Below are 13776 nucleotides of genomic sequence, written 5' to 3' on the forward strand. Positions count from 1 at the left end.
CATTTGCACTTAATGTAATTATTGACAGGACTAAATTTTAGCTACCTTCTTGCTGCAGCCTGGAAACTGCCTCCAGTCAATAAGCTGGGTCAGTGATAGGGTTTATCTCCTTTGTCTCCCCCCTCCCTGTTCTCCACTGCCTATTGTCAGTGTCAGAAAAAGATTGTTTGTAGATTTTGTCCAGTTTCTTGTTTAAGGTGGGCAGGTAAATCCTATTCCTGTTATTATATTAAGGCTGGAAGTTAAAGTCTTCAACAGTGTAAATTCTAATTAATATTTCAAGGACATCTTCTATAGCAGTTCCCTGTTATATGAGATATGAGTGTGTGCGTGTAATTTATTCAGTCATGGAAAGTATAATACATGTGTGAAATGCTCATGCTATATGAACATGGCAGATGGCTGCCTTTTAAAAAATAGAAACAAATCATCAGTCAATGACAGAACTTGACCATATTCTGAACACGTCCGACTCTTCCAGTCTCCGTGTCTTGGTATTGCCAGTTCCTTCTGCCTGGAATGCTTCCTCATCTTAGTTTCTTTCCTGCCCAGCAGCTTTCCATGTGTTCTCCAGAACTAGCTCCAAGGGCACCACTTCTCTGCTTCCCAGTATTTCCTCAGACACAGTCCGTATTTCCTCTTCCCGGTTCCCATCCCAAACATCATGCTGTAGTATAATTAAACAATTCTGTGCACACTCTCTTCTACCAGGATAAATGATGGTTGAATTTTTGACTCTTTTTTCTGGGGGGGGGAAAGAAAGCAGGATTTATTGAGAAGACAGAAAAGCTCCCCAGTGGGAGGGGCTTTGTGACTCTTTCTACGTGCTGGAAAATGTTGCTCTTGTTACTTCCCATTTCAGGATCACGTGTTTGTGAAAGTGAATCTTCTTTAATGATTTCACTTTTCCCCTAGTAAATTCCTCATCTATGCCTGCCTGCTGCTGTTCTCTGTGCTGCTGGCCCTTCGTTTGGATGGCATCATTCAGTGGAGTTACTGGGCCGTCTTTGCTCCAATATGGCTGTGGAAGTTGATGGTCATTGTTGGAGCCTCAGTTGGAACGGGAGTCTGGGCACGAAATCCTCAATATCGGTAATACTGCTTTACAAAATCCATTGGTCTCTAACCCGAGGGAGCAATGTCACCTTTAATGAAGTAAGGTCCATTTCCTTCTCTATCTCGCTGGGGTTTTACAAGAACTACAATACAGGCAAAGTGGGATCTCATCCATGTTTTGGAAAATAGGTGTTTGATATGTATTTTCTTACCAAAGCACTGTTATTTTGGGAGATTAAGTTCCCTGCCAGCCCACAAATATCTGTATAACCCCAAATGCACCCAAACACAGAACTGGCATGCCATTCTAGACTAAGAAGCACGAAACCACCCTCCTCTGATGAGAACAGGCATTCACAGTTCCAACTTTGGTCATCAGGGGTCTCCCTTCCCCCAAGTCAATTTTGAAACTGGGCCTCCTCTTGTCCCCCTGTCCTTGTCCTGGGGTTTTAAGGCTGTTAGTGCTGTGCGGGAGGTGGGTTGGCTGGGAGACCATGAGCCCCTCAGACAGGGGCTGGGAATGAGGAAAGTTGAGGCTGGCTGCTGAGAAGGAGAGCAGAGTCTTTGGGGGCAGGGGAGAAGGGTGATCTTTACCATCTCCAGCCCCACTACCCTGCTCTTCTTGGATGTCTTAGCTGGTCCAAATTCCTGGGAGTCAGCTCATTCCCATGTGCAACCTGATGTTGCTGGGGCCTGTGAGAGTCTTTCCTTTTCTCTCTCATAGAGACTGGAAACACATGCAGGAAAAGGGGGTGGGGCTTGAGGGTAGAGGCTACTGTGCACCTTTTCCAGGAAGATGGGGAGAGCAGGAATGCCCAGTAGTCAGGTGGGGAGGGAAGGGGGAGATACGTGTAGCTGCTCATGTGAGAAAAGTGTAGAAGTTGAGACTACCTCGACTTTTTTTTTTAAGTCTTTTATTTTTATTTTAAAGATGTGGGGTACAATTCAGGATTAGGTGTACACGTGGTCATCATACAGGTAAAGTTTGGGCCTCCCTTGGGTCCCCACTTTGCCTGGTTTGAAATCAGCCACCTCAACTTTTAAAATTCTTGGTTTTTAACTCCAAAAATAAGATTCAGATCACATAGATTATATATTATACATTCGAAGAACTTTAAACTAGCTACACCAAGAACCTTGGCAGGTGAGAGACATTCATGTGCAACTATTTTAAAGTTCCTAGATGTTTTTTGAAAGATTGATGACCTGTGTAGCTGTCCATCTTTTATTTTTTATGAGGTATTTTCAGATAACTAATGTTTGCTTCTCAAAGAATGAAAAGGTAAATAACTAATCCTTTTGAGTTCCACTAATTAATATTTAGAAGTGTTTGATTTAAGGTTTTTTTGAGCAAGGAAATGAATTGTGGGTGTGGGGTGAATGTATGGAGCGTACATACATGGTCTGTACATGTCCAAAGGAAAGCTGTAGGGTCCTACAGGAATAACATCTGACCTCTTTTATCTGTGTCCTAAACTCAGGTTTATGTATCAGCAGCAAGATATATATATATATATATATATATATATATATATATCTTCTGATATATATGCCAGAAGCGTTCATCTGTATTTTGAGTGAACATTGTAGTTTTTCAGTGCATTATAAAGCCTTTTCCTAATCAATGGCCTTACCATTTTTCAATTATAAATCTATTTAAAGTCCATGCATGATAGTTCAACAGCTAATTAAACTGATTTTATTTGAACACAGATTTAACTCATTTGTTCTCTCTCTTTCATCCACAGGTGTTAATTTATCCTAATGGAATCAAAAGGAAAATAAAGAACCATTTATACTTTTTATTTTCATTTTAAAATAGCACCTAACAGTAGTTACTATGGCTTGTTGAACTATAACCAGCATTGTTCACAGAGCTAGAGTTGTTTTTATAGTATTGCATGTTATCTGACTTATGTGACTTTTATTCATTGAAAGATGAGGATTATGCGACCTAAGGGATATGTGTCTGCTTTAGCAGTAGAAGCAGTCAGCTTGAATACTCTTGGAAGTAACTCTTGCTGAGGAATTTAAAGAAATAAACAAAAGAGTATATGGGCGTTGTATGGGAAATCGTAACTGGCTTTTGCTTCTAAGAACATCCTTACATAGCCAAAACATTAAAGCCTGGTTTGGCTGTAATGTGTTCATTTCTTGTCATTTAGTAGTTCTTTGGTGCTGAAAGGTTACCTATTAAAGATTTGGTTCAAGTTAGCTCGCTACCCGATTTTCCTTCACTTTTTGTCCAATTTACAAGTAAATTTCAAAGTGTCAGCAAAAGTTAGTATCTGCCAATAGCTGCTTGCTTGTAATGGAGATTCCGAACTGAGGGGGCTTTTTCTTCTTTTCCCTCTCTCCCTTTTTAGAGCAGAAGGAGAAACGTGTGTGGAATTTAAGGCCATGCTGATTGCAGTGGGCATCCACTTGCTTCTGCTAATGTTTGAAGTTCTGGTCTGTGACAGAATCGAGAGAGGAAGCCACTTCTGGCTTCTGGTCTTCATGCCACTGTTCTTTGTTTCCCCGGTGTCTGTTGCTGCTTGCGTTTGGGGCTTTCGACATGACAGGTCCCTAGAGGTGAGATTTCATATATTTAAGAAAGTTTTCAAAAGTCACACATGTTGGTCAGTTATTCAGATGTCAGTTTCTTGTCATGTGTTGGGAAGAGACTGATGGCTCACAACTCTAGATCATGGGACATAAGGCAGCAGAAGATGATAGACATATGTATTTCTCTCTCAGACTTAGAACACTGGCTTTTCCACACAGGTCGTCAGCCTTTCTCTCCTGTCTTCATGTCTTTCCCGACCGGGCCTATAACCGCCAGGCTTCTCCAGAGAAGCAGAACCAGGAGAAGAGGTGGGGACATAGAGAGATAGATTTAAGGAGGTGGCATACTTGATCACGGGAGCTGGCAAGTCTGCAGTCTGTAGGGCAGGCGGCAGGATGGAGACTCGGCAGGAGTTGAGGCTGCAGTCCTGAGGCAGAATTCCTTCCTCTTCAGGAAGCCACAGTGTTTGCTCTTAAAGCCTTCAGCTGATGGGATGAGGCCTACCCACATGATGGAGGGCCATTTCCTATACTCACATACCTTCACAGCAACACCTAGCTTCATGTTTGATTGAATAATTGGGTCCTACAGCGCAGTTCAGTTAGCACACAAAACTGACCTTCTCACCACCTCAGACCCCATGATCTAGCATCTCACCTGCTCTCTGGCTAGCTTATCCTGATGTGCCCATGTGTTTATTTATTTACTCAGTAAGCATTTATCAAGTGTTTACTATATGCCTCGCCCTTTTTACCCAAGCATAGGGGATATACAGTTGAATACAATACCAGGACTAGTAATACCCATACTAGTAATGAAAATAAGGGTGGATAATGTTTACTGAGCACTTCCTGTGTGCCAGGCATTGTGTTAGCCACATTACATGCATGGTGTCTTATCAAATATTCACAACAACCCTGTGAAGTAGGTGCAGTTGTTTTCCAGAAAGAATACTTCATTTGTTCATGGTCACACATGAAGGGGCAGGGCCGGAATTGTTTCATCAACCTGACTCGATGCCCAAGCACTTCGCTGCACACAACCTGTGGGCCCAAAGCTGTGTACTAATGCCTGAAAAATCCTTGTTTTGGGCCATGTGGATAAGGCCTGGAGGAAGGAACCTGCAGCTGGGTTAGAAGAGAACACAGCGGCTGGGCTCGGTGGCTCAGCCTGTAATCCCGTGCCTTTGGGAGGCCGAGGTGAGTGGATTGCGTGAACCGGTGGGTTCGAGAACCGCCTGGGCAACTTGGCAAGACCTCATCTCTACAATAAATCAAAAACTAGCCAGGCGTGGTAGCACACGCCTGTAGTTCCAGCTACTTGGAAGGCTGAGGTGGAAGGATCGCCCGAGCCCAGCAGGTGGAGGCTGCGGTGGCCGGGAGCGGCCACTGCACTCCAGTCTGGGCGACAGAGTGAGACTCCAATTCAAAAAAAAAAGAGAACACAGCAGCTGGAGGTTGGGTCGGGCCTGGATGCCTTGACCTTAGGTATAGGCTTTGGGCAAGGTGCATGGAGAGTGGGACAGGGATGGATCAAGACCCTGTGGAATCCAGAGGGACCAAGACCCAGAGCACCAGGAAGGGCTTGGCGTTGAACAATGGAAGCAGTTCCTTGACTCTAGTGCTGGTGGAAAGGATATGGCATGAATGTGGCTGGTGGGTAGAGGTGGGCTTTTGAGGGAGAGTACCTCTGATGGCAGCTGTCACCCTCCTTGTGACTCCTGTTTTATGTCAGGAACTTAAGCATCCCTGGACCTTGGTATCAGTGGGGAGTCCTGGAACCAATCCCCCACAGATACTGTACAAGGACTGGTACTGCATTGGGCATGAATGCAGCAAATCTTTCACACATTCACATTCTGGGAATTCCTACCCACGGAAGAAACAACATGCTGGGAGCTGAGTCCCCTGTTCTGTGACACAAGGACAAACACCTACATTGGGGAGAGTGTGATCCAGTGTAGGTCACACAGAGACGGGAAGGAACTGGGGTCTGCCAGCAAGCCCTGTGTTGGGAGGGAAGGGGGACTCTGTTCAGGCACTCTAAAGCCCAGAGGTGGGAGGAAGTTGTCAGCTTAGTGGACTTCGGAAAACTCAGATAGGACTGGAGCCTGAAATGGAAAGGAGGCAATTGTGGACACGGGAGAAAGGACCCTCTACTCGGGCTGGATTGAACAGGGACCACATTCTCGGCCTGCAGAGCATGAGCCAAGGTGGCTGAATACTTGCTGCACCAGGGCATAGTGGGCAACTCGAGGAAAACAGTGGTACTTGACGTTTGTTGAACACCATAAAAACTGCTAGCTCCAAACTGTTCACAGGTTTGTGATTAGGTCACGCTGCATTCATTTCCATGACGTCATGTCTTTAAGAAGCTGGGTTTTCAGCAGTTGCTGTGGGGAAAAGGCCAGGGCAGTAGGAAACTCCAGGTGAAGGATAGACAATGAGAGCAGGAATGCCTTGTCTGATCCCAAGGCAAGGGCAGTTGTGAACTACCCGGCAGGCATGCATATCCCGTGAGGAATTAGTTGTGGTCATTCAAGAGTGAAATTAAAATAATATGTTTCTTTTGATGTCTATGAATTCTTTTTTGAAATGACTACTGAGGGCAGAAATATACCAAGTTATATGTAATTACTTAAATAAGTACAACAGTTAGGCATTTCTTTCGGCCTGTAAGGTCCATGGAAGACTTCCTGAGTCACTAAATGCTGTGTAAACTGAGAACTTGTAGGAGGCTCTGAGCCAGGTCACCGACCTCCGTTCTGTTGGCGACTCTCCCCAGAATGTACTTTCAGAATGAGGAGCAGCCTGGAAGGCGTTTGGGAGCAGGGGGCCATCGAGGCTGGAGGCAGGGAGGCGAGTGAGGGTCTGCTGAGGTGTTGGGGGGCAGTGAGCAGGACCTCACGTGGCAGTCAGCATTGGAATAGAGAGAGGGTGGGGGTTCAGGAGAAGTCAGGATGGTACAGAGGACAGGATCTGGCGAGGGAAGATGAGAGTGTGGGGAAGAACAGAGGTTGCTTCCCAGATTCCCGGGCCTTCCTGTGCTCCGGGTGCCTCACAGTGCTGTGGGAGACGATAGAGAGGAGAGGGGCAAGGCTCCAGGTGCTGGGGTAATGAATTCGCGGGGGACCTGGCTACATTTGAGATGCCTCTAGGAGAGCCAAGTGGCCCATTGCACAGCTGGGTCTGGCGTGCAGCAGGAAGGCTAAGGTGGAGACGGATCTGAGCGTGAACCCCTAAGGAGGTCGTGCAAGCCAGAGTTCTGACTGAAATGTCTTCCCCCCAGCCCCAGGGTGAAGTGAGTGAGTAAGTGGAAGTGTGTGGATTTGTGTGCCTGTCTCCTTTGCAGGGAGAGAAGGCTGAGTTTGCAGCTCTGGAGAGTCTCGCCACAGAAGGAGGGGCGAAGGAGACTGAAGGAGCTGTCAGAGCACTGAGGGGAGCAGGGGAGCTCCAAGACCGCATGACGGATGCTAGAAGGCCAGGACGAGGGAAGCTAGAAGGAAGAAGGCGTCCACAGTGTCAGCAGGCCATGGATTGCAGTGTTCTGCTGCCTCCTGGTCACTGGTGACTTGGATGAAAGCCGTTTCCTGCCATGGGGTGGAGGGTAGATCACGGTGGAGGAAGCTTGGAACAGCACCAGAGACAGCAGGGGCTCCAGTATCATTCCTGTCTCACAAGGAGAGAGCTAGGAGGGGTTCCGGATCGAGAGAGGTGTGGGTGTATTTGGGCTGGGGGTTGTTTTGGTGATGAATGGAGGGAGCTAACTCGTTCTGTGCTGCTAGGAGGGATCAATTAAAGAGGCAGGGCTAAAGAGGCAGCAGAGAATCTATAACTGATGGCTGGGCGCGCCAAGGTCCTCAAGGGGCCAGAAAGCAAGTGCTGGGATGCGGGGGCGAGTCCGGGGTAGGAGAGTCGAGTCACTCCTCGGGAGGGGCCGGAAGGACACGTGGTGAGCCGGGGCGCTGACTTTTGTTCCCGGTGAGCCTGGAAGCCAGGTCCTCACCTGCACTCAGGCCTTGAGCTGCAGGAGGGCCAGGGTGGCACCAAGCAGAGGGGCGAGCCGGGAGGCCGGGCCCCACCTCTGGGCGCGGCGCTGCTGTGCTCCTCTGGGACCGCGAGTCAGGAACTTCCAGTGCCACACGGCACAGGTTCCACTGTCCTGTCATGTGCCTTGCCTTTCAGTGTGCTAACCCAATGACTACAGTATTGAATGCCACTTACACGTTGTTTAACTGATTCTTCTCTTCATTTTTAGTTAGAAATCCTGTGTTCTGTCAACATTCTCCAGTTTATATTCATTGCCTTAAGACTGGACAAGATCATCCACTGGCCCTGGCTTGTATGTAACTTTTTGAATCCTTAAATAAATGTTTCTTTTTTTCATTATAAATGTAATTTGTGTTCATTGTAGACATCTTGGAACAGACAGACAACAGTAGGTAATAGACTAATAATCACCTCTGCCCTCACCACGGGCAGATAACACGGTTAGTGTTTTTGTATTTCCTTGCTTTATACCAGGAGTTGAGCTCTTAGCACGTATGTAATTTTGTACCTTCCTTTTTTGTTTTACTGTTGCATCACAAACATGTTGTCTTGTTAATAAAAGGCCTTGGTAACATAACTTTTAAAGTTTAATTGATGGAAAGTGTTCTTCAGATGCACTTATCAAACCATCTCCGCATTTCTAAAACAGAATATTTCCTCTGTCACCAGTGTTCAGCGAGTGTAAGTCATGCTGCAGTGTGTATGTCTGTGCGCAAAAATCTCTGCCTTAAAAAAAAGGCTCTCCTGGGAAATACCCCAGAAACAGTATTACTAGGCTAGAGGATGGGAACTTTTGATACTCCTAAATACATATACTGCACAGACAACTTGTTTTTCAAAGAGCTGTATCCACAGACACTTTTGCCGGGGGTGGGCGCTAAGTCAAACTACTAACTGTGACTTCAGTTACGGGGCCTTTGTCTGAAACCAACTGTAGACGGATGGGCAGAAGGATGGAGAAGTGGCAAGCTACAAATCAGAGAACACAGCATGGTTTCCGCTATGAAAGGCCTAGTAAGGAGAGGGAGACCAAAAGCCGAAGAACACCATCACCTCTGGGAAGTGAGGTCATGCTAGTGTTTTTGTTTGGGCTTTATTTTCTCTGCTGGTTGATGTTTCTTTTTGCACACAAGACATTTGCTGCATTAAATATACTTTACTCTTGAAAAAGAGCAAAGGCTCTAGTAAAAAATTCAGCTGGGGGCAGGGAAGAAGTGAAGTAGATTCCAAAACATAAGGAGACATCAGTAGACTCCACAGTCGAGGTCAAGATGGGATTCCTCAGTTCCACCCAAAGTCTCTGGTGAAGATTCCTAACCAACACTATTGATCAGGCTCTCCTCCTTCCTCTTCAGAGTTCTGGAAAGTGGTGAGTGGATTCAAAACTGTTTCTCCTGTGACATGGAAAAAAGAAGCCCAGACAAGGCCACATTCTTAGTATAAGATACAACGGGGGCGGGGAGGGGAGAAGATCAGTAATTTAGTTTGCTTTCCACAAGTGAGCAGAGGGATTTTTTCCACAAGTGAGCAGAGAGAGATCCCGTGCAGATCTCAATGGATGAAGCAGTCTGACTCTGTGTTTTCCCCAGTGAGCAAAAGAGAGCAAGTGAGGCTGAAACCTAACATTCCACTGTGGAGGGAACTCCAGTAAAGGAGAGGCTTGTCACGGGTGTGCTTTGGACGGGAGCAGACAGGCAGTATAAAGACTGCAGCAAAACCCACAACCCAGCTCTAAGCCAGTCAGGAGGAGTCAATATCACATCCCGACTTGAACCATAGATCTAAACGCCAACTGTAAAACTACCGATCTGTTAGAAAAAAGCACAGGATGGAAATATTTGGGGCCTGCAATGAGGCCAAGCGTACTTAGCACAGTGGCACTGGTAAGAGGGCCCATAAAAGAAAGACATCGCATATGTGGACTTCTTCAACATTAAAAGGAATGAAATGACAGGCCACAGGTTGGGAGAAAATATTTGGCAATCCCTGATCAAAACATTGACTCACATACAAAGAACTCTTCAAACTCAAAAACAAGAAAACACCGCGTTTAAAAACAGGCAAAAGACACGACAGAGGATTCACAGAGGGACCACGCACATGGCGAAGACGCATGAGCAACAATGCTCAACACCATTATCCGCTAGGGAAAGGCAGGTGAAAACCAGAAGGAGGTCGTGCGACACGTGCCTCAGAATGGCTGACCTCGGATAGTGACAAGGCCGAGAGCTGGGGAGGATATAGATAAACCGAGACACTCCTACGTTATTGGCGGGGGGGCAGAATGGTACAGGCTCTCTGGAAGATGGTTTGGCCGTTCCTGACATGGTGAAACACGCACTTACCGTGTGACCCAGCAGTCCCACTCCTGGGTATTTACCCTAGAGAAATGGAAACGTACAGCCGCCTAGAAAACCGGGCACTTTGTGTAGAGTGGCCTTGTTCACGATAGCCAGAAGCTGGAAATGGCCCTCGGTGGACAGTTGGATAACAGACTGCAGTCATCCATACGGTGGACTAGCACTCAGCAATGAAAGGGAACAGCCTGCGGATACAGGGAACAACTGGTGTGAATCTCAAAGACAAGCAGATGGCGAGAAGCCAGTCTCAACAGGTTGCAGGCTGTGTGACTCCTTCTGGAGAACATTCTAGCAAAGACAAAAGTACAATAGCAGAGAACACATCAGTGGTTTCCAAGGTTACAGTGGGGTATCAGCGAAGTGGCAGCATGAAGGACCTTCACAGGGCGACAGACGCCTTCTGCGTCCTGTCTTGGGCTTTGAGACTGACATTCATGTTAAAACTCACAGAATTCTATGCTCTAGGAAGACAGTCGCTTTGTATGATAATACAAGGAAAAGAGAGAACTGAGAAGTCGTCCTGGGGGAAGGGCAGGAGGGAGAAAAGATGACACAGGGGAACCTGACCAGGTGACGCCCCCGGGACTCATCCTCAGGGTTTTTGTGGGGGTGAGACAAGGTCTTTCTAGCAGACAGCCGCAGACTCAGAATGTGCCTTGGCGTGGCGGCGAGGACAGGGGAGCTGTGCAGACCCAGCGTCAACTCGCTAGGGGTGGAGTGGGGTCCCAGGCAGCCGTGAAGACTCAGGCAGCCAACGTCTTTTGGAAAACGGGTTCCCAAAGGTGTTGCCCGAGGACTTCTAGCAGGCTCTGGAAATGTTACTGGGGAAGAGAGTCCATCAGGGTGAGGTCACGTGTATGCACAGGGACAGTCTGAATGAGTATGTCTAGGAGGGAGGACGGGAAGAAGGAGGGAGGGAGGGCAGAGCAGAGGCCGCTGGGCCAGAAGCAAAGCTGTTCCCCGAAGGAAGAGGGACTGGGTGTCAGGGGCCCCTGGGGTGGGCCCTTGAGTGAACACACTGTCCCCTTTCCTTCCCACGCAATCGTCACAGCAGACCTGGGAGGTGGGACTGTCTTCCTCGGGCTTGTGCCGTCTCAACTGCAGAGACCCAGCAAGGGTTCGAGGTCGCCGGCCTGCAGGGGCCAGGGTGGGGGCTCTAAGGACACATCTTCTCTTGCCCTTCCCTCAGGTTGTGTGTGTCCCCCTGTGGATCCTCATGTCCTTTCTGTGCCTGGTGGTCCTCTACTACATCGTGTGGTCCGTCCTGTTCCTGCGCTCTATGGATGTGATTGCAGAACAGCGCAGGACACACATCACCATGGCCCTGAGCTGGATGACCATCGTCGTGCCTCTTCTGACTTTTGAGGTAAGCTTTCCACGGGAGACCTCTGCAGGCCCCGAAGCCCACGCGTCCTGCACCTCCACAGAGGCAGCTAGCTGCCTCTTGCCACTGCAGGGAGCCCACTCTGGGAGGGAATGTCAGTAGGATGAGAATGACCTTCCTTGGGGGGCAGGGAGAATGGGGGCTGAAAGAGAGAAACGTGCACTTTCCCAGCCATGTGGCATCTGCATGCCTTGAGTTTCCACATTTGGAAGGGGCAGGTTGGGTGTCCGCTGTTTGTATTTGACTCCCATGGAAAACTCTAGAATGGACACTGCTGACTCCATAGAACAAACACCAGGAAGAATTTTCCGCAGTACTCCTGGTGTTGTGAACATTTCCAGTAGACGGACTTTCGCTTGGCCTTGAAGAGGGATGTGAAAGCTCATTTGCTCTTTCCCCTGTGGACGGGTGGTTTTCTGCCATCGCCCGCGGAGCTGACATTCCCTCTTCTGAGACCTCCAGGGAAGAGTCTGCCTAAGGAGACCTGGCTTCTGACTCTGTCCCTTTCCAGAGGTTGCATCACCAAGGCCTTGACTGTGTCTCTTTCTTTAGATTCTGCTGGTTCACAAACTGGACGGCCACAACGCCTTCTCCTGTATCCCGATATTCGTCCCTCTGTGGCTCTCGCTGATCACTCTCATGGCCACCACGTTTGGGCAGAAGGGAGGAAACCACTGTACGTCCTCGGCATTTCAGGGGCTCTCGACGTAGGTTGGGTGGGGTGGGGGGCGGCCCCAGCCTTTGAAAAGGGGAGTCTGAGAGCACCGAGTTAGAAGTTGGCATGGGAAGACCTCGGCTAAGCAAGTTCTGGGCCCTTGCAAGGAAAGGGTGTGCTGTCCCCCTGGCCTTCTGCCGGCCAGGACCATGACTTCCAGGATGGCACACACGGCCGTCTGAGGGAGGACCAACAAGGCGAGCAGCCTCAGAGCTCCTGCATCCTTGTCTGCAGAAGGGGAATCAGGGTCCCGACTTCCAGGGTGCGAGACGATAAGTTAAAAATCCACAACTCCCATCCCAAACCTGGGAGGCGCTCGAGGTCCCTTTCTGTCCCTTCCCCTCCCCTGTGTCCTTGTGGCCCTCACGAGTCTTGTCAGTGGTGTCGTGCTTCTTCTCTCTTCCTCTTCACCGCGTGCTGTGGTACACACAGCTGAAACGATCTCTGAGGAGGGCCCCTTCCTCAAGAGGCTGTGAGTTCCATCACGTGTAACCCCAGGGCTCTGCCCTTCTGGAAGCCTGTGGGGTGGTGGGCAAGGTCTTGACTGCAGGCCAGGTGTGTGCCTGCTGCCTGTGCCCCGGGGGAGCCAGCGCCCAGCCAACAGCTTGGTTGTGCACAGAGGACAGTGGGCTTCAAGGAAGTAGCTTTAAGGCAGCCCTGGGAGCTGCCCTCTGGGCTGGACCCACACGCGTCTGCACCCTTCCAGATTCCAGAGGGTGACAGCAGTCCTTTTCTTGGATGGCACTGTCAGCCATGGGTTTATCCTGGGTGCAGATGCTTGGAGGAAGACCACATAGCCTTGACACCGCAGATATTGGAGCGTCCCCAGAGCTGTGCTGCCCAAAGTTGAATGCCCAGCAGCATCCCTCAAGGGCCAGGAAAGGTGGACCGCCCGAGCCCACCCCAGCCCAACCCATGGTTTCTAATCCAGGAGGCTGGCGTGGGGCCCGAGAATCACAACCCTAGCGAGTCCCCAGGGACATTGGTGCTGCCAGTCTGAGAACCCCCTTCGAACGTCCCATAGAGAGCATTGGTGCCTCCCCCCATTGGGGGTACTTGGGGGTTTTTCAAGTTTCACTCCTGAGGCATCTGGATAAAAGGTTGCCACATTGTACAAGCAAAAGTCTCATTCAGGAGGGTTAACCCAAAAGTCACTCACGTTCAGCATTTGAAAGAGAATATTCTTATTTTCCAGGGTGGTTTGGCATCCGCAAAGATTTCTGTCAGTTTCTGCTTGAAATCTTCCCATTTTTGCGAGAATACGGAAACATTTCCTACGATCTCCATCACGAAGACCACGAGGAAACGGAAGAAACCCCAGTTCCGGAACCTCCTAAAATCGCCCCCATGTTCCGAAAGAAGGCCAGGGTGGTCATTACCCAGAGCCCTGGGAAGTATGTGCTCCCACCTCCCAAGCTAAATATCGAAATGCCAGATTAGATGCCACGTGCGGGGACGAGCTTCAGGGGATCGGGACGTGCGCTCTCTCCGCTTCCTCCGCCTCCTTGTTCACCCTGCAACCTGGGGCCGGAACTGGGGCTGGGCCTCCAGGGAAGTCCGTCTCAGCCTGGTTTGCGCCCAGCGCCTGTCAGCCACTCACCACGATGGGGCGCAGAGGGGGCAGGTGACTGGGTGGGTGTCAGCGACCCTGGATGCCAGGGAGC

At 49.2% G+C, this 13776-nt stretch overlaps 1 protein-coding gene across 1 annotated transcript; it reads left to right on the forward strand.

Annotated features, from left to right (window-relative positions):
- Positions 1 to 478: 478 nt before the first annotated feature.
- TMEM185A (transmembrane protein 185A) lies at positions 479 to 13775 on the forward strand. The gene is made up of 7 exons (XM_008050486.2): positions 479 to 626; positions 916 to 1092; positions 3423 to 3630; positions 7862 to 7945; positions 11203 to 11379; positions 11950 to 12073; positions 13308 to 13775. The coding sequence occupies exons 1-7, from the start codon at positions 520 to 522 to the stop codon at positions 13550 to 13552; spliced, it is 1122 nt and encodes a 373-aa protein (XP_008048677.2). The 5' UTR covers positions 479 to 519; the 3' UTR covers positions 13553 to 13775.
- Position 13776: the final 1 nt, after the last annotated feature.

Source organism: Carlito syrichta, unplaced genomic scaffold, assembly GCF_000164805.1.
Source record: "Carlito syrichta isolate Samal-C Ts95f unplaced genomic scaffold, Tarsius_syrichta-2.0.1 Scaffold147791, whole genome shotgun sequence".
NCBI lineage: Eukaryota > Metazoa > Chordata > Mammalia > Primates > Tarsiidae > Carlito > Carlito syrichta.

Excerpts from the sequence above, each read along its gene's own strand:
- TMEM185A (XM_008050486.2), top strand. The coding sequence starts at position 520 with ATGCTTCCTCATCTTAGTTTCTTTCCTGCCCAGCAGCTTTCCATGTGT. Across the intron at positions 3,631-7,861 it reads GACATGACAGGTCCCTAGAG|TTAGAAATCCTGTGTTCTGT; the intron begins GTGAGATTTCAT and ends CTTCATTTTTAG. Across the intron at positions 11,380-11,949 it reads TGCCTCTTCTGACTTTTGAG|ATTCTGCTGGTTCACAAACT; the intron begins GTAAGCTTTCCA and ends CTCTTTCTTTAG.